The sequence below is a fragment of the Prionailurus bengalensis genome, chromosome D3, assembly GCF_016509475.1.
Source record: "Prionailurus bengalensis isolate Pbe53 chromosome D3, Fcat_Pben_1.1_paternal_pri, whole genome shotgun sequence".
Lineage (NCBI taxonomy): Eukaryota > Metazoa > Chordata > Mammalia > Carnivora > Felidae > Prionailurus > Prionailurus bengalensis.
Genome location: NC_057356.1, coordinates 57304731 through 57329474, shown reverse-complemented (window position 1 = coordinate 57329474; position 24744 = coordinate 57304731). Strand labels below are relative to the sequence as shown.

The 24744-nt window shown below is 42.3% G+C and overlaps 1 protein-coding gene across 1 annotated transcript in view; it reads right to left on the bottom strand.

Annotated features, from left to right (window-relative positions):
* The window catches only part of MOCOS (molybdenum cofactor sulfurase), a 55887-nt gene that overhangs the window by 12293 nt on the left and 18850 nt on the right, over nucleotides 1–24744 (bottom strand). The window contains exons 7-11 of the mRNA XM_043558621.1: nucleotides 21682–21798; nucleotides 19903–20361; nucleotides 12650–12812; nucleotides 6229–6307; nucleotides 4844–4965 (exon numbers count right to left, since the gene is read on the bottom strand). Of these exons, the coding sequence (XP_043414556.1) occupies nucleotides 4844–4965; nucleotides 6229–6307; nucleotides 12650–12812; nucleotides 19903–20361; nucleotides 21682–21798 (940 nt within the window). The remainder of the gene's footprint in view (nucleotides 1–4843; nucleotides 4966–6228; nucleotides 6308–12649; nucleotides 12813–19902; nucleotides 20362–21681; nucleotides 21799–24744) is intronic.

The window sequence follows — 24744 nt, the reverse complement described above, 5'->3', positions numbered from 1 at the left end:
AATAATCTGGAAAAATAATAATAATAAAATGCCCAAGCGAAATTGTCCCCAGCAAAGAAGACCAGGAGGCAACATTTAGAGAAGGAGAAGTGAGAGGGAGGCAGGGATAGGGAGCTTCCCCAAGATGGTGGAAAGCGGGACCTTGATGAGAGCCACAGGCCCAGGAAGGTCTGAGTCCGGTCAGGGAAAGCTGTCTTTTGTCCTTAGGCAAGTGTGTGATATTGACTTCAGAAATAACTAATACGAGTTTTAAAACTACTAGAAGGGGAAAAAGCCAGCGAAAGAAAATATCAAGCTAGCACTTTCTGTCAGACCATTCGTTGGGAGGCCGTCGCTGTCTTCACGGGAGATGTTGAGAAAAAGTGTCAGCTGGGCCAAAGCCTAGCGCGCTGTCTCCGAACCAAATGCGGGGAACCCAGCACACACAAGAATGGATACTTGTAAGACAATTGCTTTTCAGATCCTCTACTTCCAAATGTTCTTTTTGCTAAAATGGTTCTGTCAGAGGAGGGAGGTGGAATCCCAGCCCCCTCCGCAAAGGCCCTTTTTGCACTTCCCAGAAGAAAGGCTCGCCTCTCCTAAAGCACATTGCCATGGAGGCTAAAACTCCAGGGTGGAAAACAAAAGCCCCATTCAAAGCCCTGGGGTCTGTGCTGAGAAAATACAAGCCTCTAAAGCATGGGTGAATGAGCCTCCCCTAGGTCAGATGGGTTCCCATTCCTCACTATACACAAAACTGCCCAACCTAATTAAGTGGCCACATGACAGATGATTAAGTCATCATAATGTTAGATCCCTGTGCTTTGGTCATGTGCCTCAGAAGAAAGGTTTGAGTGACAGTGCATTAACCAAATTCCTTCAGTCCCCAGCTCTGTAGTGACTTAAATAGGGTTCCCCAGAAAAGAATCAGTGCTGAGCATGGGCTATTCTGGGCACAGGTGACATTCATTCATGGATACGGGAATGAATGGCAGGGGTGGGGCGGTGGGGGAGGGTTCAGGCATCTCAGTAAGAGATTCCTTCTCAACAATGTTTTCTCTTTCTGTTCATTAACTATTTTTCAAAATGTACAATATCCTTCTCTTGCTTTGATAAACTGTGTACCATTAAAGAGGGACTCAACCAAAAAGATCTCCTAACACTTAGATTCGTGATCACCGTAAACTTGGAAAATGTGTATACATTTCAATTTATATATAATTGTGGCTTCACATAAATATGGTAGAGTGAACAAGAAAAGATTTTCAAGCATAAAATATATAACACTAAGATAAAATTCCGTCAAGGGAGTGGAATGGAAGTATAAGTCGAAGAAGGGAAAGGAAAGAAAGAAAATTCCTGACCATCAAAAGACAGTTTGTCCATATATATACTTTAATGAATATTCTTGAAAATCAAACCACTAAATATTGAAATTCCACTGGCCAATTTAGATGACAGCATAAATAACGTAGCTTTAAAAAGGCTCCTCTCAGGTGTACCAACCTAAAATTATTCAAAGACCAGTGGCCTAGACCGTCAGAGACGTCTCCACCATAAAAGGCATCCTCAAAGTATAATGTTCTCAAGCTGACGCTCCCTGACACTGCATCATGCAGGGGACAGACCTCTCCGCACCTACCTTTGCCTCACCCAGGTCCCCACCTCCCACGAGGACAGTCACTGCCACTTCCTGCCTGGCCCCTATGCTTCTCTCACCTCCCTCTCTGAAGCAGCCTCCACATCGCGCCAAGAGTATCTTTCTAACACGTGTGGCATCACGGAACTCCTCAGCTTAGAGTTTGCAATGAATGCCCCCAACCACAAGGTAGCACTTACTGACTCCTCAAGCCAAGCATTCATCCTTTCTCCCCAGCTCTCCCCCATGGCTCCCCTCCCACCTTCAACCCTCCTAAACACCTGTCTGGGCCCATGAAATGCCAAGGCCTGCCATATTGACGAGCCTTCCCACCTCTCTCTGCCTAGAAAACTCCTGCTCTCATGTTAAGACGCAGTGCCAAAGTCATCTCCTCCCTGAAGCCCTCCATGACTCACTCTCTATGGAGAAGATACCTCCCGCCACCAACCCATGCCCTTTGCATAGACCTTTATTGTCACCTTTATGTTAGTGTCACTGTGTACTGGTAGGTCGTTGCCTCTAAGCTTAGATCTTGGAGGACCACAGCCGTTGCTTCATAATCTCAGCCAGCATCCTAAAGACCCAGCTGAGCCCCAAGTAGACAGCAGGCACCAGGAACCATTGGACCTTATTCTATCAACTCATTTAGATGGTGGCCCTGGTCCCGTCGAGCCCCACTCCTTGCATGTCCCTCCTCGGAGTGCCCATCTCTCTCTCCCCTTTCATCATGTCTCTAAGCTTACCCACTCCCAAACACCATCAGCTCACCCCCTCAGTAAGAGCAGCATACATTTATTCCCGTTCTCCATCACATAGCAACTCAACTTCTTGCACAACTTATGACATGCCAAACTGTCAACACTTCTAAAATGTGCAAGTATTTTACATCCGTTGAATTCTCTATCATACGTATTCAGGGATTCATGGGTTCATCTGTGCAGGTCACTAGATCCAGTCACTGGTCCCCATACTGTCACAATGTTACTCAGATTTACAAGCCAGTCTCTCTGGGAGCTAATCACTAAGCCAGGTCATCCTTACACAAATCAGTAATGTGGCAGTGACCCCTTCATTCCTTCATCTAGTATTTACTGAGCAACTACTATGTGCCAGACGCTGTTCTGAGCACAGCGGATGCAGCACTGAGCAAAGTGCACAAAAATCGCCGTCCTCCCAGGGCTTAAAATCTATCACAGTCTAATAAACAGAATAACTGAGTGAAATGCATGGCCTTTCAGATGCGAAAAGCACCCCACAGAAAATAAAACAGGGAACGAGCCACAGAGGTTCAGGTGGGGGCTCTGGTCCTGAGGAGAGCAGTCAAGCAGGCTTCCCTGAGAAGCTGGCACTTGAGCAGACACCTGAAAGCGATCTCTTCTTCCCATGTGGTACTGTTAACTTCCAAGTACAGTAAAACCTTGGATTGCGAGAAATTTGTTCTCTGAGTGTTCCGTAAGATGAGCAAACTCTCTCTCTCTCTCTCTCTCTCTCTCTCTCTCTCTCTCTCTCTCTCTCACTGTGGGATTGTGGGTGATCATGTCCCATGCTTGGATGGTCAGTCTCAAGCTGCAGTGTTTGGCAGAAATCAGTGATTTTTCAGAATGTGGGAAGGTGCCCACAGCTGGCACTAGTGTATTTTTTTGTCACTTCAAAGCACCTATGGACAGTCCTTTGCTTTTCCATACAAGAGTAAGCTTAGGAATGTTTTGCCTCATTCTAGGTCAGGCTGCCTGCAGATATAGACCTTTTCCTCTGCTGCCTTATTGCCAGTAACATTAAACATAGTATCTGACAAGAGTTCATTAATACTATACTGTAGGGGCACCTGGGTGGCTCAGTCGGTTAAGCGTCCAACTTCAGCTCAGGTCACGATCTCACAGCTCGTGAGTTCAAGCCCCATGTCGGGCTCTGTGCTGACAGCTCAGAGCCTGGAGCCTGCTTTGGATTCTGTGTCTCTCTCTCTCTGCTCCTCCCCCACTCATGCTCTCTCTCTCTCTCCTTCAAAAATAAATAAATGTTTAAAAAAATTTTTTTAAATACTGTACTGTAGTCAACATCTGTTAGTGATAATGAAAGTTGTCCTAAACAATAACCCTCCTCTCTCTTGTCTCCCTCACACCAGTCACAAAGGTTTTTAAAGGTAAGTACAGATTAATTTTTCTTTATATTTTGTATTTACTTTATTATTTTGTATCATATCACTGTACTGTAATTATTTTTATATGAATATTTTTGGGTCATGGAACAAATCATCTGAGTTTCCATTATTTCATGGGGAAATTCACTTTGCTATAAAAGTACTTTGGATTACAAGCCTGTTTCCAGAACAAATTATGCTTGCAAACCAAGGTTCTACTGTACTTTCTTCTCTGCTGTCTCCCTTCAGCTCACAACAGCTACGGCAGGAAAAACCACCAGCATTTTTATAAGTCGAAGGCATTGAGGTCTACACCTGTCTGGGCACCAAGAGGCTCTGCATTGGCCAAGTTCTCAGGCATGTGGTGACAGACCCAAGACCAGCAACCAGGTTTTCTCGTTCCCACATACAAACTGAGGACATAGCAAGCTACCAATGTTTTTTTGTTTGTTTGTTTGTTTGTTTGTTTGTTTTCAGGGAGAGACAGAGCATGAGCAGAGGAGGGGCAGAGAGAGAGGGGAGACACAGAATCCAAAGCAGGCTCCAGGTTCTGAGCTGTCAGCACAGAGCCCGATGCGGGGCTCAAACTCACAAACTGTGAGATCATGACCTGAGCCCAAGTCGGATGCTTAACCGACTGAGCCACCCAGGTGCCCCCAAGCTACCAGTGTTTTTATATGACCCCAATGAAATTGTGCTTCTAAACACGACAGACTGAGACAGAGCACTTGTCAGAGGCAAAACAGCAGGGTAGAACCCCACCTCTACCTCCTCAGGGTCATCCTAGAGACCACACGTGGGTCCTCTGGACCACCCTGCTTTCTGCACAAGAGCAAGTCACCCTGGGAATTCACTTCAGGGGCTGATTTTTTCTTCAATGTTTAGTTTTATTTTTGAGAGAGAGGAAGAGAGAGAGAGAGAAGAAAGGGAGGGGCAGAGAGTGGGGGACAGAGGATCTGAAGCAGGCTCTGTGCTGACAGCAGCGAGCCCGATGTGGGGCTCGAACTCATAAATCACGGGCTGATTTTGATGTATGCAAGAGTAAACCCAAGTTCCTGTCCCCTAAGAACCAACCAGAAATATGATACCTTTGACCCGCTTCTTTGCACTTCTTTGAAAGTTCGAACTTTGTTTGAGCAATTGACATGGATGGCCAAAAAATCTTGACAACCAGCTTGAAATTTTTTCTCCACAATTATAAGTGTTTACCCTGGGGGAAAAAAGGGGAGGGGTGGTGAATGTTCTATAGTATTCCTTTAAGTAATAATATAAATAGCAAAAATATTTTCAGTTGTAAGATATAATACAATACAATATAATACTAAATGTAACGTAAATACAATATCGGGCCCCAGGGAGAAGGGAGCACTCAGGAAGCTGCAGGCGAATACCCAAAGCACAGGAAGACCCAAGGTCCGGTGCTCATGTGAAGCCTTCAGATCAGATAAGAAGCTTTGGAAGTTCCTCTTAAAAGACCTTGTTTATGTCCATTATAGCCACTGAATACCACAAAGCTTAGAATTTGAGAGCTTCCAGAGCAACATTTTGCTTTAAGAAGCCCTTGAACCCAGACATATGTTCTGGGTTTTTACTACACACCAGCGAATCTTTTCCCTCATGGCCAGACCACATGGAATAATAGGTCTGGTCTGTGGAAAGAGCACTATGCCTCTCAGTTACCAGTATAAGTGCATTCATTGATCCAGTTTTTTAAAAACTCTGTAATATTAGAGACTTTTTAAGTATAATTTCAAGAATTTATTTTTTTTATTCAAAAAAATTGTTTTAATTTTTTAAATTTTTTAAATTTTTAAGTAGGCTCCATGTTGGGCATGGAGAACAACACGGGGCTTGACCCTGAGATCAAGACCTGAGCTGAGATCAAGAGCCAGACGCTCAACCGACTGAGCCACCCAGGAGCCCCAAGAATTTAAATTTGTAAAAATTATTCTAAAATCTACCCATCACCAGAATCCACAATGCAAAGTTGCTAATAACCTACATTGGGATTACAAGATAGACATGTCCTTAATTTTTCCTGGATCAAATAGCTGCCTGTCTGTATGTAGAAAGGGAAGAGTAGAATGAAACCTCATTTAGTTTCACATTCTCTTCGATGCTTTGAGAGATTGCACTGAAGTCTGTTTTCATTCATCTGAGCACTGATGGATCTGAGAAGAGATCTAACTACCTCTTTATTAGCCAGAAAACAGCATTCCTCTCAAATGTACAACCAGGAATGCACCTTGTAAATAACAGCAGGTATCCCTAAATGGCTAGGGAACATGCTTGGTAGGTTTGAACAACAGCAGGGGGCAGTGTGGTCAGCATGGAGTTCATGAGGGGAAAGAGGCAGCAGACTGGATGGGAGGGGGCGGTGCACCTGAGGGCAGATCTACAGGGCATTGCTCTCTTCCCCCTCTGTACTACCCTGCAGATGGACCTGAGATTTTTACCTGTGGCAGAGTCTCACCTGTCCGCACAGACCTTGCTTTGGCAAATCTGAGTCCGTTCACCATTTTCCTCAAGAGGCACCGCTATAGGCTCCATCCCTAATGAACAAAGGTTAGAGACAGATTTACCATCACGCAAAAAGAACAACAATATAAGTGTAAGTCCATTATCACAAAGTATACAAGAATTGTCATGACCCTGGAAATTGATTGCATCAAATAATTGGCCAGGTCTTGGAAATCTCTTTGTAACACAGAGATTCTCTTTAGCATGGTCATCACCAACAATAGCTTGTACACCAAACAGCCTTCTTACGGAAGACCCTGCACTCAGGCAGTCACATCCACCGCAGTCACATCCACCACAGTCACATCCATATATTTATTTATTTATTTATTTATTTATTTATTTATTTATATAACACTATAAATCCCTTAGAAGATTTCTCTACCTCTGGGTGACTCCACATACTAAAGCCATTGTTTTCCCTTACATACTTTAGAAATAGGCAGGCATGAAGATTCATTCTGTAAAGATATCAGCATGGAGCAGTATTTCTCAACAGCTCCTGGGAGTCAGCATCCAATTGGATTCCTGCGCCAATCATTGTTATCATGATGGATAGATAGATAGGTAGACAAGACAGACAGACAGACAGACAGAAATAAAACTGTTACTATGTTAGTGGGGTTGGGAAGCTTTTTAAAAAATTAGTTACATGTATCATATGTATGAAGGAGTATAGAGCATATGTATGTAACAGTTTAAAGAATAATAGTTAACACTCATGTACCCATTAGTCAGCTAAAGTGGTATCCATTCTTTAATAAAATCAGAGTGAGATACGTGGATGAAATGAGAGGAAACTAGCCCAATGCCATTAAGGTGTGAAAGACCTTTGGTAAAGGCTGAAACTGCCAGGCCCTCTGTCACTCTGCACTCCTTGTCCTCCATGAGCCATTAAGAGTATAGGGAAAGGCAGGAAGCCAAAGCACCTGAGCAGAATGTGTGGTGGCCCCTATTCTGTGGACACTCGAAGAAGGAGCTCCTCCTGTGTGACTCACCTGTGCCCTCTAGCCCTCTCAGCATGGCTGCCAGTCACACCGCTCACACTGTCCCTCAGGCAAGCTCATGTCATGCACGCCTGCGTCCCTGCCCCTCTTGGTCCTTCTTCATCACACAGAGCACAACACAGCACAGCAAACTGGTGCATCACAAGCTTCAGATCATGCCTGCTGCTCAGGCCCTGTCCATCACAACAGGGCTTTCACCACGACAAAGACAGAGATGCAACGATTTGAGTATCTAGAATTCCATAGGGAACTACGTCCCCTGCTTGTCTGCACCTTACACATGCACAGCCAGTTCCACACTCCTGGCCCTGAGTGGGGAAAGCCAGAAGAACTAATCCAGAATGCTCAAAAAGTTCAGAGAAGGAATGTGTTGTGCTGAGTAATTATAGATGCTGTCATGTCAAAAGAGTATGGATGGGAGAAGGATATAGTGGAGGTATGCACGCACAGGGGAGAGCAGTACAGCAAGCTTGGAGCATTGGTTATGAGGAAGTAACCACAGCAGTGGGGACAATGTGGACAGTTGCACACCCTGGACAGCCAATGGCAGGCCTGTGCTCAGCCTCTTTGTATCCTTACCCAAGGCTCTAAATAAATCACACAGGGTCTTTGGCCTTCAGCTGCCTTCTAAAGGTCATTGCAGGCCTCTGGTTAAGACCACAAAGTCTGGAAGCCATCCATGAATTGAACTCAAGGGCCCCCAACAAAGCTCATGGCAAATGAGTTCATTATGTACTAAGCCCTATGCTCAGATCAGAGATACTGAGAAATAAAAAAGCCTGACCTCTGGATGCCTAAAATCTTTGAGAGTGACAAATCACACACATGAAACCATTAAAATGTCTTGTTTTACTATTTATTATTTAGTTTGTCCTGTCATGCATTGCCAGAGGATGTCCTTACTCCACCCGCAATGCAGGAGTCCCCTGAAAGTGAGCAGAGTATCTGATACATGGTGGGAGGGGGCACAACACCACCTCACAAAGTGCTGCTGATTTGGAGTGGAAGATATTGGGTATTTGTTTTCTTTCTTTCTCCCATTCTTTACATTCTGGGACAAACCCTACTTAGTCATGATATATATTTTTATGCTTCAGAGAATAGAAAGGAAGAGAAGCAATCTATTCAATTATTTTTGTAAGTTAATATCCTGGGTACCTAAACTTAAATAAGAAAAGCACAGTAAGAGAAGATGATGTATCAATCTCACTAATAAATAGGCAGAAAAAAAATACTAAACAAAATATTAGCAAACCAAATCCATCAATGTATCAAAAGATCATTGTCAAGTAGTGTTTTTCCCCCCAAGAGTCCAAGGATAATTTACTACTAGACAATCTACTAGTGTAAGACATCACACTGATAGACTGTAGGGAAAAAAAATATGATGACCAACAGATGCAGAAAAAGCATTCAATAAGAATTGACTACTAGTCATCATTTGGCTAAATAAGAAAGGAACTACTTTAGCCTGGTAAAGCAAATCTACCAAAAACCTACAGTAAGCATCATTCTTATTTTTGAAACTTTGAAGGCATTCTATTCAAATCAGTAATAAAGAAGGATATCTTCCATCACTGCTCCACCATTATATAAGAAGGCCTAGCCAAAGCAATAAGGTAAGAAAAAGAAAGAAGATAAATAAAAATTAGAAAGATATGATACTACAATTATTAGAAGACAGTATACCTATTTACACAGAATATGCAAGAAAATCTTCAGACCAACTAATAAAACTAATAAGAATTCAGAAAAAGTACTGGGTAAAACATTAACATACAAAAATCAATAGTGTTTCTATATGCATTGATAGCCATTAAAATATTTAATAGAAAAAAGATAGTATTAAAAATATTCCAATAAACTATTACATAGCAAAAAAAGTATAAAAGTTTCTGGAAAATATTATTAAATTTTGGAGTAATTAAAAAAGTCTTAAATGGAGAGAAACACTGTAAATAAAAGACTGGATATTATATGATGTAAGTTCTTTTGAAATTAATATATTATACTACAATCAAAATATGATTACAAATATATGACTGCAAAATATGTGATTTTGCAATAAAAATCCCAACAGGACACACCAATAAATATACAGAGATTGTCAAAGTGGCTAAAAAAGCACAAGCCAATTGTATGCTGGATACAGGAAACTCACTTTAAATATAGTGATATAAGCAAATTAAGAGTAAAAGAGCTAAAAGGCATCCAAATCGGCCAGGAGGAGGTCAAACTTCCACTCTTCGCAGATGACATGATACTCTATATGGAAAACCCAAAAGATTCCACCAAAAAAACTGCTAGAATTGATTCATGAATTCAGCAAAGTTGCAGGATATAAAATCAATGCACAGAAATCGGTTGCATTCCTATACACCAACAATGAAGCAACAGAAAGAAATCAAGGAATCAATCCCATTTACAGTTGCACCAAAAAACATAAAATACCTAGGAATAAATCTAACCAAAGAGGTGAAAAATGTATACACTGAACACTATAGAAAGCTTATGAAAGAAATTGAAGAAGACACAAAAAAAGGGAAAAAGATTCCATGCTCCTAGATAGGAAGAACATATATTGTTAAAATGTTGATACTACCCAAAGCAAACTACACATTCAATGCAATCCCTATCAAAATAACACCAGCATTCTTCACAGAGCTATAACAAATAATCCTAACATTTGTATGGAACCAGGAAAGACTTTGAATAGCCAAAGCAATCTTGAAAAAGAAAACCAAAGCAGGAGGCATCACAATCCCAGACTTCAAGCTATACTACAAAGCTGTAATCATCAAGACAGTATGGTACTGGCACAAGAACAGACACTCAGATCAATGGAACAGAATAGAGAACCCAGAAATGGACCCACAAACATATGGCCAACTAATCTTTGACAAAGCAGGAAAGAATATCCAGTGGAATACAGTCTCTTCAGCAAGTGGTGCTGGGAAAACCAGACGGCGACATGCAGAAGAATGAACCTGGACCACTTTCTTACACCACACACAAAAATAAACTCAAAATGGATGAAAGACCTCAATGTAAGACAGGAAGCCATCAAAATCCTCGAGGAGAAAGCAGGCAAAAACCTCTGTGATCTTGGCTGCAGCAACTTCTTACCCAACACGTCTCCAGAGGCAAGGGAAACAAAAGCAAAAATGAACTACTGGGACCTCATCAAAATAAAAAGCTTCTGCACAGCAAAGGAAATAATCAGCAAAACTAAAAGGCAACCCACAGAATGGGAAAAGATATTTGCAAACGACATATCAGATAAAGGGTTAGTATCCAAAATCTATAAAGAACTTACAAAACTCAACACCCAAAAAACAAATAATCCAGTGAAGAAATGGGCAAAAGACATGAATAGACACTTCTCCAAAGAAGACATCCAGATGGCCAACCGACACATGAAAAAATGCTCAACATCACTCATCATCAGGGAAATACAAATCAAAACCACACTGATATACCACCTCACACCTGTCAGAATGGCTAACATTAACAACTCAGGCAACAACAGATGTTGGTGAGGATGCAGAGAAAGAGGATCTGTTTTGCATTGTTGGTGGCAATGCAAGCTGGGGCAGCCACTCTGGAAAACAGTATGGAGGTTCCTCAAAAAACTAAAAATAGAACTACTCTACGACCCAGCAATTGCACCATTAGGCATTTATCCACGGGATACAGGTGTGCTGTTTCGAAGGGACACATGCACCCCCATGTTTATAGCAGCACTATCAACAATAACCAAAGTATGGAAAGAGCCCAAATGGCCATCAATGGATAAATGGATAAAGAAAAATATACAATGGAGGATTACTCAGCAATCAAAAAGAATGAACCTTGCCATTTGCAACTACGTGGATGGAACTAGAGGGCATTATGCTAAGTGAAATTAGTCAGAGAAAGACAAAAATCACATGACTTCACTCATATGAGGACTTTAAGACACAGAACAGATGAACACAAGGGAAGGGAAGCAAAAATAATATAAAAACAGGGAGGGGGACAAAACAGAAGAGACTCATAAATATGGAGAACAAACAGAGGGTTACAGGAGGGGTTGTGGGAGGGGGGATGGGCTAAATGGGTAAGGAATCTACTCCTGAAATCATTGTTTCACTATATGCTAACCAATTTGGATGTAAATTTTAAAAGATTAAAAATAAAATTAAAAAAAAGTAAAAGAGCCATCCAGAAGGTATAAAGACAACCTACAGAATGGGAAAAAATATTTGAAAATCATAGATCTGAAAAGGGACTTCTACACAGAATATATAAAGGACTCTTACAACTCAATAATTCAAAAATAAACAAGCAAAGAATCTTAATAGATATTTTTCTGAAGAAGATATACAAATGACCTATAAACACATGAAAAGATAATCATTAAGGAAATGCAAATCAAAGCCACATACGTACCACTACATACCATTCTGATGGCTATTAAAAAACAAAAGCAACAGAAAATAATAAGTGTTGAGGATGTGGAGAAATTAAAACCACCATACATTGCTGGTGGGTATATAAAATCGTGATGCAGCCACTTTGGAAATGCTGAACACAGAGTTCCCACATGACCCAGCAATTCTACCCTTGGGTACAGACCCAGGAAAATTGAAAACATGTCCACACAAAAACTTGTACACAAATGTTCACAGCAGCATGATTTCGAATAGCCAAAAAGTGGAAACAATCTAAATATCCTTCAACTAATAAATGGATTTTTTAATGGTATATCCATGCAATGGAATATTATTTGACAATATAGATGATCCTCAAAAACATGATGCTAAGTGAAAGAAGCCAGTCACATACAACACAATCCCATTTATATGAAACATTCAGAAGAGGCAATTGTGAATACACCAAAAAACTCCTGAACCATACACTTCCCACTAGCCACATTTCATGTGCTCAATAGCCACAGGTAACTAATGGCTACCAATCTGGACTAAATAGATACTGAACATTTCCATCATCAAATAAAGTTCCATTGCACAGAGCTGATCTATGCTTTTATATATATTAGACAGTTCATAACAAAAAATCAACAAGGAAGAATTAAAGTTTGAGTACATATCATGACAGGTGATAGAAATAAAGAGAATATAAGTAAAAAGACAAATCAAATTTTATATTTGTTTATTTTTCGAGTGATTCATTAGATCTTTACCTCTCTCCAGAAATTTCTCTAAACACAAGGAGCAGAAACATTTTGTTGTCTTTCAGACATCATTTCACTTCCTTCAGGATTATTTTAATATTTGGCAGAGGAAAACCTATTATTTTTCTCTCATGGGAGAAGAAAAGCTACTCTTGACAGTTAATTCGTAAAGACGAACCCAGTTTTCGCACCTTTGGCTTTGATGACCATGATCTTTTGCTGCAGGTCAATGAAGGGCTGGATCAGGCAGAGCCGGGGTTCCTGCTTCTGACTCAGGCAAACGCCATTGTGATTCACAACCATCCAGCTCCGGTCATACAACAGCCCTTGGCTTCCTATAGGCCACTTGGTCACCTAAAGAAAAAGGTAAGTATTTTAGGGCAGGGCTCCTCAAAAATGGTCTTCACATTATTGCACAGTGGCTGCACAAGTACAGACAATCTTCACGAATTCAGGACATACTCTTGGAGGAGGAAATGAAGGAAAAAAAGAAAGTAAAGCAAAGCAGACAATGCAAAAGAGACCGTGAGAGAGTTAGATACCTTCCATTCACCCTCCAGATCCACTTCTTACCTTTCTCCTCTTCGAGCTCTTTTTTTTTTTAACTTGTTTTTTTTTTTTTATTTTTTAAAATTTACATTCAAATTAGCATATAGTGAAACAAAGATTTCGGGAGTAGATTCCTTAGTGCCCCTTATCCATTTAGCTCATCCCCCCTCCCACAACCCCTCCAGTAACCCTCAGTTTGTTCTCCGTATTTATGAGTCTCTTCTGTTTTGTCCCCCTCCCTGTTTTTATATTATTTTTGCTTCCCTTCCCTTGTGTTCATCTGTTCTGTGTCTTAAAGTCCTCATATGAGTGAAGTCATATGATTTTTGTCTTTCTCTAATTTCGCTTAGCATAATACCCTCTTGTTCCATCCACATAGTTGCAAATGGCAAGATTCATTCCTTTTGATTGCCGAGTAATCCTCCATTGTATATATATACCACATTTTCTTTATTCATTCATCCATTGATGGCCATCTGGGCTCTTTCCATACTTTGGTTATTGTTGATAGTGCTGCTATAAACATGGGGGTGCATGTGTCCCTTCAAAACAGCACACCTGTATCCTGTGGATAAATGCCTAGTAGTGCAATTGCTGGGTCGTAGGGTAGTTCTATTTTTAGTTTTTTGAGGAATCTCCATACTGTTTTCCAAAGTGGCTGCACCAGCTTGCATTCCCATCAAGCTGTCTTTTACATGGATAATGTGTGTGCATGGAGCAACATTCAGAGAGAACAAAAGTGTGCATGGAAAATACGTCTCCACCCCACCCAGTCCCCAAGCTCCCCTTCCCATAAGCCTCCATCACTCCTGCCTTCTGTATATCCTTCCACCGTGGTGAATTCCTGTACAGGCATACCCTGATACTGCAGACATATTTCTTGCACAAATTATGGCTACACTGGAGTGGTCACTGAGTTGATCCACTTTAAGTGTATAAGTTTTCCCGAATTCTTTATATTTCTACAAAATTAAAATGTAAATTACACCCACTGCCTATATAGATCTTGCAATCTAATACCACTCTCCAATATAAAAGAACTGGGATTCCTTGGAGAAATGGTTGATTCTAGGACTGGATCAGGAGAATCTGGTGGTGGTAGAAAGGTAAGGAAGTATTCAAAAAGCAGAATGATGGGAGTATGGCAAAGGGATGCAGGAGTCAACTGAAAGCATGCCTCTGGCCAAGACTGCTCAAAACAATTTGAGCAAAAATAAGAATAATGATGTAGTATTGGATTATAACCCAACATATAAAATAAATATTCATGAGTCAATACCAAAATAAATAAATGCTTGAATAAATAATAAATACACAAATACGTAAATAAGAAAAGTTAAATCTCCTATACAGAAGAACCTCAAAGAATCGATGTAGATGCTCCCTGCTCAAGAAGGTGGAGCCTAACTCCCCACTCCTTACATGTGGGCTATACTTACTGACTTGCTTCCAAAGAGTTCAGTATGGAAAGGGGGTAGAGGAGAAACTTTACAGTGAACAAACTTGGCAAACATCATCTCAACCTGGATGATGAGGGTTCACATCAATAGTGATGTCATGTTGATAGTATGTACTAATGATATGTTTTGTTATGATATGATATGATATGATATGATATGATATGATATGATATATGATATATATGATATGATGAGAATAACACTTTACCTCTGTGGTCTTCCTCCCCAAAAAAAGCCCATAACCCCTGTCTAATCATGAGAAAGACATCAGACAAACCCAAACTGAGGGACATGCTAAAAAAATACCTGACCAGTACTTCTCAAAACTGTCAAGGTCATCAAGAATAAGGAAAGTCTGAGAAACTGGTACAGCCCATACAAGCCTAAGGAGACATGACCGCTAAATATACTATGACATTCTGGATGAGATCCTGGAACAGAAAAAGGGCATTAGGGGAAAAATCACGACATTTAATTGAAGTATGACCAGGTCTTCATAGTAGCTTTATCCACAGCTTAGTTGCTAACAGCACTCATGTGACAGCACATGCACAGTAGCCCCATAAGTGAGGGCTCTTCTGGAGCAAGCTCTCCACTGAAGAGAAGCACAGGCGAAGGTAGAAAAAAACGCTTGTGAAATAGTTAAGAGACAATCATTCTTGAACCAGTTGTGAATCAATTTCATGCAATTGTTTTCCTCTGAGCACTAGATTCAGCTACCCAAAAGAACCTGAAGACTTCATTTGCAGGTAATGAAGAAAGGGAAGCAATTTTTAATGAAGGAGCATTCTGGGGAGTCGGTCTTCCAGTAGAGGACATCAGGGAAGACCAAGGCACCACAGAAAGTAAAGGAGAAGAGCTGCCTGGCACAGGGGGAGGGTGCAGAACTCAAGGAGGAAGAATACAGGAAATGAAAATGTCATGTAATGGGGGGTGGGGGTACTCTGGAGACTGAGACCTGGGTTTAAATCCCACCTCAACCATTATTAACTTTGAACAACTTCCAAACCTTCCTGAGTCTTGGCTTTGTCATAGGCAAGATGGACATCATTCTAATTTCTCATAGTATTGGCTAAAAACTAAAATTAAATATAAAATGTAAAGCAGCTAAAATATATCAGATAATCGATAGATGTTAATCTCTTTACCTCTCCCATCAATTTTTCTTGTGTATCAAATACTCTGTCCATAAACTGTAGCTGCTTCTGTTAGTACAACACCCGAGCTCAGCAATATTATGGTCTATTTAAGCCTTTATGGGTGAGCCCAGAAACCATCATTAAATCATTATTTCTATAGGAAAACATGTTTTGAATTACAAATCGCTTTTTAGAAGACAATGTATTACTGGAGACAATTCTCCATGGTCTCTCGTTTCTGCTGTGTGTCTGCTGTAACAAGCAGAAACGCTCATTTCCCTTTTGTTCCAGACTACCTTTTTGAAGATGTTTGTATAACCTCTGGGGAGGAGAACAAGTTTGCTCATAGTCCAGTATAATAATGTCTTCCTCCAGAGCAACAGCCAGGCAGGTTTATTCGCATCCCATTATGAAAACAAGTCAGGTTCCCTGAGTGAGGGGTTCCTCGGCCATGTGCACAGCATCCACCTGGGCCCCTCTGTATCCCCTGTTGGGACTTGGGGGTCACAGAGAAGGAACCCGAACACGAAGCTCATGCTACCTGCTGTTCTGTGAGTAATAAAGCCCTTTATCTCTGAACCAGGAGTCTCATGCCTTTTGCCAGCATTGAGGACACTGTGGTAGGCTATCTTGTTAGTTTACAAGGAGGGTAAACTTCAGACTCTTCACAGTTCTTAACAACTATTTGTTCAAGTAGGTCTATAATTTTCTATCCTTTATTTTGTCATCTTAAAATTTAATGTGTTGGCTTCCCCCTTCTTCCTTTCTTCTTCCTCTTCATCTGAGCCAAGCTTTCAGCCAGTGTGCACGTGCTAAAGGAGAGGGGAACCCCAGTAAGGTGGGGTTTGGTTACATAAGGTGGAGTTGAGCAAATAAACATCTGTTGAAGATATGGAAGCCAGGTTTCTCACAGGGGTTGCAAGTATGGAAAGGGGGATAGATAGAATAAACTCTGTGGTGTTGGAGTGAAAGTGGAGGTGTTAGTGGGAAATCAGGAGCATGGTTAGCTGACATAGATGATAGACGGAGAGATAGATAGATACAGATGTGTGTGTACACACAAGTATGCAGAGTATTCCAAAAGTCTTAACACATACATATATGTGGTAGACAGAATAATGGTACCCCCAAACATGTTCACATCCTAATTCCTGGAATTAGGCAAAAGGGACTTGCAGGCATGATTAAAGCTGAGGACCCTGAGATGGGGAGAGCTTCCTGGATTATCCAGGTGGGCCCAATCTCATCAGATAAGTCCTGTTAAAAGTTTACGATAATTTGTCACAGCAGCAAATATTTCTAAGCTCTGTACACTGAGAGGGCTTGGGAGTAATAACATCCCAGAAGCAAGAATCAGACCTAGCAACCAAATATATGTTTCTCAGCATCATTTATTATCTAATGTAAGAAGTGAAGTGCCTTGATGAAATTGTCAACTCCATTTCTCAGGCAGGGGAAATACAGAGTGAGTCTAGAAGCTATTGTTGCACCAGAAAGTAAGGGAATGCTTGAAGAATGATGGGGACATATCAAAAGGACACAGGAGCTGACTTGAAGGAGCTGCTAGTGGCCAAGTCTGTGGCAATTTAAGCATCACAATAAATATTGATGAGCACCTGGGTGGCTCAGGCATCCAACACTTGATTTCAGCTCAGGTCATGATCTCACGGGACATGATTGAGTCCTGTGTCTGGCTCTGTGCTGAATGTGATGCCTGATTGGGATTCTCTCTCTCTCTGCCTCTCCCCTGCTCATGTGCACATGCTCTCTCTCTCTCTCTCTCTCAAAATAAATAAATAAACATTTTTTAAAGTAAATTAAAAAATAAGTACTGATAATGATGAGTTGTAACTTTTTGAGCAAAATAAGAATACATGAGTTAATGCAGATACAAAAAGAGAGACAGAAGAATTAATGATGAAATAAATATGGAAGAAAGAAAGGTCTATCCTATAATAGAATACCTACTGATAAATCTAGAAGGAATGATAGAATTTCTTAAATTACCATTTTGCAGTCATCATACCAATGACTGATTTAGGCACTGATGTAGGTTGCCCACCAATAGATGCTAAATCTAGTGAATAAAAGTTTGACAAGGAATAGGGTATTTACATGCTCTCAAACTATCCCTCCACAAACATTGGTTAATTATTTATTAATAAACTTAATAGTAGAGAAACCTGGCAGACCCCATGTTAAGCAAGTGATAAAAGTTAAGTCACCAGCATTGGAACAAATCAACAGTATGTCTCCTTCTGGGATGCACTGAGAAAGCATAGTATGACTCTTACAGAATTTCTGCCCAAAATACAGAAATCATAAGGAAACCTCAGATAATACCATCACATGGGTGGTTAGGAGGACTTGGGAGGTGACGAGGTCATGAGGGTGGAGCTGTCATGTGATTAAAGGTCTTATAAAAGAGGCCCCAGAGAGCTCTGCCACATGAAGACACAGTGAGAAAACTCTATGAGGGGCGCCTGGATGGCTCAGTCGGTTAAGTGTCTGAATTCAGTGCAGGTCATGATCTCACGGTTTGTGAGTTCGAGCCTTGCATCGGCCTCTGTGCTGACAGCTGAAAGCCTGGAGCCTCCTTCAGATACTGTGTCCGTCTCTCTCTCTCTGCCTCTCCCCGACTTGTACTCTGTCTCTCTATCTCTCAAAGATAAATAAACATTAAAAAAAAAAAAAGAAAAAGAAAAGAAAACTCTATGAATGAGAGGTGAGCCCCCATTGGACATCAAAACTGCCAGCACCTAGATCTTAGATTTTCAGCCTCCAGAACCATGAGAAATGAATATTTGTTGTTTACAAGCCACACAGTTGATGGTACTTTGCTAGAGCAGCCTGAATGGACTAAGATATCCATCCACCAGAACTCTCTCATACACCCCACTTCTTGCCTTGTTGGCCCTTATCACCAGTGTGATTCTATTCATAGGTGGTGTTTGGTCCTGTGTCTGTTTCCCTTCTGAGATGTTGCACTCTCTGAGGGAAGAACAATTTCCATTTGCTCATCAAAATGGTGCTGGCCCAAGGCCTGGCAGGTAGCAGGTGCTTGGTATGCAGTTGTTGAATGAGCAGATGGATAGAAGACCTTTAGCAAACCTTGTTGAGTATCAGTGTCCCCATCTGTAAAATGGGACACTAATTCCCACCCAGAGTATCTCCCCTCTGTGGCCGTCCTATGGAACATGACCTGTCCGTGAAAATAAGAGTGCTGACACACAAGGGAAACATGGACTCCACATCCTCCTCCATTAGAGTGAAGGTGAACTTGCCTGTTTATGGTCTCCTTAGAGGACAGGCTCCCATGGGGCCACCCTGAAAGGCAGGCCACAAACAGCCATGACCATGATATCTCTGACTAGGAACCAGCAAGCTTGTTATCCCAGAGCCTCAGGAGTCTGAGACCTTTGCCTGGGACTTGGGACACACTCAGATTATAGGAAGATAGCCTCGGTTTGGCCATAGGGGGGTATCAGGACTGACTGGTCAGTCTCAAGACATAATGTAGTTCATATCCACAGGGAGGGTTGAGCAGAACAAGTCACATAAAAGCATTGACCCAAGGAATCAGCAGACCTGGGCTAAAATCTTTACTCTATCATTGATTACTAGGCAAAGTACCTAACCTCAATAGCCCTCAGGCTCCATATCTATAAAATGGGGATGACATTACCACGCACTGCAAATTGTTGTTTTATTTTTTTCACTTTTTAAAAAATATTTTATTTGTTTTCAGAGAGAGACAGAACATGAACAGAGGAGGGACACACACACACACACACACACACACACACACACACAGAATCTGAGGCAGGCTCCAGGCTCTGAGCCATCAGCACAGAGCCTGGCACGGGGCTCGAACCTACGAACCGTGAGATCATGACCTGAGCCGAAGTCAGACGCTCCAGCGACTGAGGCACTCAGACGCCCCACATATTATTGTTTCAAAGATGGAACCAAACAAAGCAGGTAAAATGCTTCCGCAGGGAACCAGCACATACACTCAGTGAAACTTACGTCCATAATTATGCCGAGTAACTAGGTATCCACCATTCAGAAACAGGGCCTCTCAGGAGTCCTAAGCAGAGCCATGTTCAAAAGTCAGCCCAAACCAAGAGAGGCAGGAGAACTACTCTTCATATGTCACCATACGCTGAATATTATTTTGATTTTCTGCATGCTTTGCTTTCTGTACTTTTTTCTTCACTTTATCAAAACAATGTCATAAAGTAAACAAACAAACAAACAAAAAAGCAGTCTCTGTGCTGCCATTAAAACCCTTACCTCAAATGCAGCACAGGATTTAATCGGGTAGAGGTAAAGGTTGGTGATGACACGTGGCCCAAGGCCCCCATCCAGGACTCCTGCTGCTTTCTCTGAAGGGGTCTGCTGGGTTCTGGTGGCCATCGGCAGAGGTGGGCGCAAACCCACTGCAGCCACAGTGGTAGGCAAGTCGTTGGAAACCCCAGAGTCTGTGGGAGCATCTTCCCAAGGTGAGGAACTACATCTGTCCACAGTGGCAGGCACGGCGTCCTGAGCCTCGCTCTCTGATAGGGATCCCACCTCCCCAGGGGTGGTCTGAGGAAGAGGCTGGCCATCACACTGGTGCAGTTGCATTGCTATGATGAACCTGAGAAAGGCCTGAGCATCCTCAAGTGTAGACATATATCCAAAAGAAATCCTCACAGATCCTGTAGGATGCCCATCTATGAGGTCCACATCATCTCCACAGACGTGACCAGCCTAGAATAAAAGGGAAATAAGTCATTCAGAGTGACTCATTCCTCAGGGATAAATCAGAAATGGTTTTGTAGAAGAAAACTAACCCAGGAAAACAAAATGGCCAACACTAATATGTGCTGTGTGCCTGAAGCAGGGTTTCCTGAGCACCAGGACTCCCTTTCTAGAGTCTCACTTTGCTCAAGTATAAATTGGGGTCAATACCAATCTCAAGGGATCATTATAAAGTTTAAAAGAAATACGTCAGGGAAGGCATTTACCCAGAACCACACACAATGCCAACCCACAGATCCCTAAAAAGATGGACCAAAGTTTCAGAAGCACTATGGGTCAGCTTCTTGGTCTACCCAGGGCTGTGGCAGGAGAAACACCTTCTGGCTGCTCCCTGGAGCCTCCCTCAGAACCAAAGGGAGGGTCGTGTCCCTGATAGCTGCCCTTGACAACAAGGCCAGACAGACATGCTCCCTCTGGGAGTGACCAGACGAGGCCTATCCAAAGCCAAAGGCAGGCTGGGTGCTCCTACTGGGGAGGTGGAGAGAAAAGGCAAGAAGTCTCCAAGCCTCTCCAAGCTGGGCTGCCCAGGGTCGGTCATTGCTCTGCCCACCCACCTCCCTCAGTACTGAACCCAGGCCAGCCACCCAAGAGCTGGGGCCACAGTACTCTGCAGGATCAAATATTATATCTGGAACTGCATTTGTTTGTATTCCGGGACTTCCTCTCTTTTTTGAAATAAAATCCAGTTCGTGGTTGGTTGGGATCTAGTATATACAATATTTAATGACAGCAAAAGAAACTCAAGTTAGAAACTACTCCAAACTAAATAAGAGTTCTTTGTCACTTGAACAATTCTTATCTTTGCCACTTGAACTATTCTTATGAAATGGTTCAAAATATTAGCTGTACCCTGAAGTGAAAAACCTCAGCCAGGAGTAGAGGCAGGGATGAGAGGATTCTGGGAGATGCAGACTGGCCCCTGGAAGAGTTTGTCCCCTTGCCCAGCGATGAGCTAACTCTAGTGTGGAGATGTTCTGGTAGGACTGAACTAGGTAAGGGCCCTCTGCACATAGAAGCACATTCTTGCGTATGCTTGCCCCCTGTTAAGACCCATATTCTGCCTTTAAATTTTTGCCCTCAAAGCAAAATATGAATGCTACAGCAGTGCTATGTTTTCTTTTTTTGTTGACCCCTTTTTCTTCGCAGATCCACAGGGTGGGCTCGGAGAAATGAGCCCAGCCCACAGAACCAGCCCTCACCCCAGCCATGAGACCAGCCTCCAGGGTGGCTGAAGATGCCACCTGGGTCTTGCTGACCACCATTACCAACCTCAAGATGCTTCCTGACCATCTCGTTGCTTATCCCCAGGTGCCTCTGGCAGGCCCCAGTGTTACAGAAGCAGCCAGTTCGCACATGGATGTTGTAAAGACTGGCCATCTTATCCACCTGTGGGGTCAATATGACGCGAAACCAGTGTTAAGGATGTCGTTTTATTCTGATCACCTGCATCAGTATCTGGACCTCTTTCCTAACAATAAAATGAAAATATGAGCTTGGAATTTTGCTCCCAAGTGCCATGATCTGTCATGGGTTTACTAAAATGTCACTGATAATTACAGTTTATCCAGATGGATTATAATGTATGCTTGAGAAAACTGAAAATACAAAATTCAGGCCAAACTCCTAAGTTAGGAGCTTATGTTTCAACAAATAGTACCATTAAAAATGAACAGAAGATTCGAATAAACATTTTTCCAAAGAGGACATAAGAATGGCCAAGAGGTACATGAAAAGATGTTTAATATCACTAGTTATCCAGCAAATGCAAGTCAAAGGAACAATGAGATACCACTGCACACCTATTACAAAGAAAACAGAAATAACAAGTGTTAGAAACAATGTAGAGAAAGGGAACCCTCATGCTCTGTTGGTGAGAATGTAAATTGCCACAGCCTCTGTGGAAAACAGTATAAAGGCTCCTCAAAATTGAAAGTAGAACTACCCTGTGATCTAGCAATCCCTTGTGAGTAGTTATCTGAAGAAAATGAAAATATTATCTTGAAAATATACGTGCACCCCATGTTCCTCGCAGCATTACTTACAACATCTAAGACATGAAAACAACTTAAGTATCTATCAAAGGATGAATGAATAAAGAAAATTGGTATACAGTTACAATGGACTATTTTTCAGTCATAAAAAAAGAAAACAAGGAAATCTTTCATTTGTGACAACATGGATGGACCTTGAGGACGTGATGCTAAGAGAAATAAGTCAGACATAGACAGGGACATGAGTGGGGGATGGGCTAAGTGGGTGATAGGCATTAAGGAGGGCACATATGATGAGCACCAGGCATTATAGGTAAGTGATGAATCACTAAATTGTACTTCTGAAACCATTATTATAATATATGTTAACTAACTTGGATTTAAATTTTTTAAAAATCAGACACAACTTTAAAAAAAAGGCAAAGACAAATACTGTATGATATCACTTATAGGTGGAACCAAAAAAAAAAAAAAATCAAACTCATCGATATGGAGAACAGACTGGTGGCTGTCAGAGGTGTGGGTGGGCAAAATGAGTAAAGGTGGTCAAAAGATACAAACTTCTAAACTTCTAGTTACAAGATAAATAAGTCCTAGGGATGTAATGTACAGCATAGTGACTATAATTGACGATACTGTTATAATGTGTGTTTGAAAGTTGCTAAGAGAGTAAATCTTAAAAGTTGTCATCACAAGAAAAAAAATGTGTAACTATGTATGGTGATGGATGTTAACTGGTCGTACTATAGTCATCATTTTACATTGTATACATATATCAAATGATTATGTTGTGCACCTAAAAGCAATACAATATTATACGTCAATTTTATCTCAATTTTGTTTCAGTTTGACAGAGACAGTGCCAGTGTGCATGCAAGCAGAGGAGGGGCAGAGGGAGAAAGAGAGAATCCCAAGCAGGTTCCCTGCCCAGCATGGGAGCCTCCGATGTGAGGCTCGATCCCACGACCCTGGGATCGTGACCTGAGCCAAAATCAAGAGTCACACATTCAACCGACTGAGCCACGCAGGTGCCCTAATTTTATCTCAATTTTTTAAAATTATAACTTAATTTTCTTAAACAGGGCCCACATGCTCCCGTGAGATTCGCAGCCTGGATGTGGAGTGGCTCCTTGGCATCCTCTGCACAGGGTTGATCACAGAGCAGTCCCCAGCTGAGCTACCCCTGGAGCAGCCTTGTCGGGGTGCCCAGCCTGGCCTACACACATTACTATGTTGACACTGTGCATTATCAATTTGCTCTCCATCGAGTCCCTTACTCGGGGTTGAATCACAGAATTGCTGTTCAATCTATAAGTTCCAAGGCTCTTTCTTATCTCCTGAAGACTCTGGGAGGTGATCTGCTTTCACTCAAGGCTCAAAGGCAGGGCTAGCATGAGGGATAGTTGCCGGGTTCCTCTGGCTATGAGTCGAGGGATCCTTTCTCCCAAGGGTCTAGGAGCCTGATGAGAGTCCTCAGCCTGGGTGACTTAGGTTAAACTCAGGGGAGTCACCTAACTGCATTTGGGAAAACAAACATGTCGTGCCCAGCTGGGAAAACCTTTGAAACTTTTCTCCCTGGGAATTCACAGTGTAGGGTGGCCAGAGGCAGCCAGGAGCAGTACGGTGCTCTCCACAGACCACAGGCCACCACATGACCAGCACATGCTCCCAGCCAGGCTGTGCACAGCAATGGTGCCTCCCACCCTGTTGAGACCATGGCTGTCTTCATTTTAGCTGTCTTCCCTGGACTGCCAGAGAAGAAGCCATTGTCTGGGTTGAACTGAGGGGGACTCAGGAAAACAACTCTGCTCCTTTACTCTGGGCAAGTAGCTCAGTGACGTGGAGGCCTGCTAATGAAATCCAGGTGTTCCCCGGCTCTCTGAGCTGAGACCTAGCAGCACCACTGGGTCTGGCCCACTCCATCTCCAGAGTCAGGTGGTCTCCATTCAACGGGCAGCTGCTAGGGAAGTCCCCTCATTGCCCCACCCCAACTCCTGCCAAACAGAATTAGAAGGCTCCAGTGGCCATGCCACCCCCAACCCACATTCACTGTTCCAGTTACCACGCCGTGACACAAGCCACCAAACGTGGGGGGATAAAGTAGCAGCCATTTTACTGTGCTCACAGCTACAGTAGGTCAAGAATTCAGAAAGAGCACAGAGGAGTCACTTGACTCTGCTCCATGATTTCTCAAGTCCCAGCTGGGAAGTCTCTGAGGCTGGGAGTGACATTGTGTCTGGGGGTTGGGATCATCTGGAGACTTACTTATGCATGTGTGTGTCTGGTCCCCCAGCCAGGAAGGCTCAAAGCAGGACTGCCACCATCATGTCTGTGCTTGGCC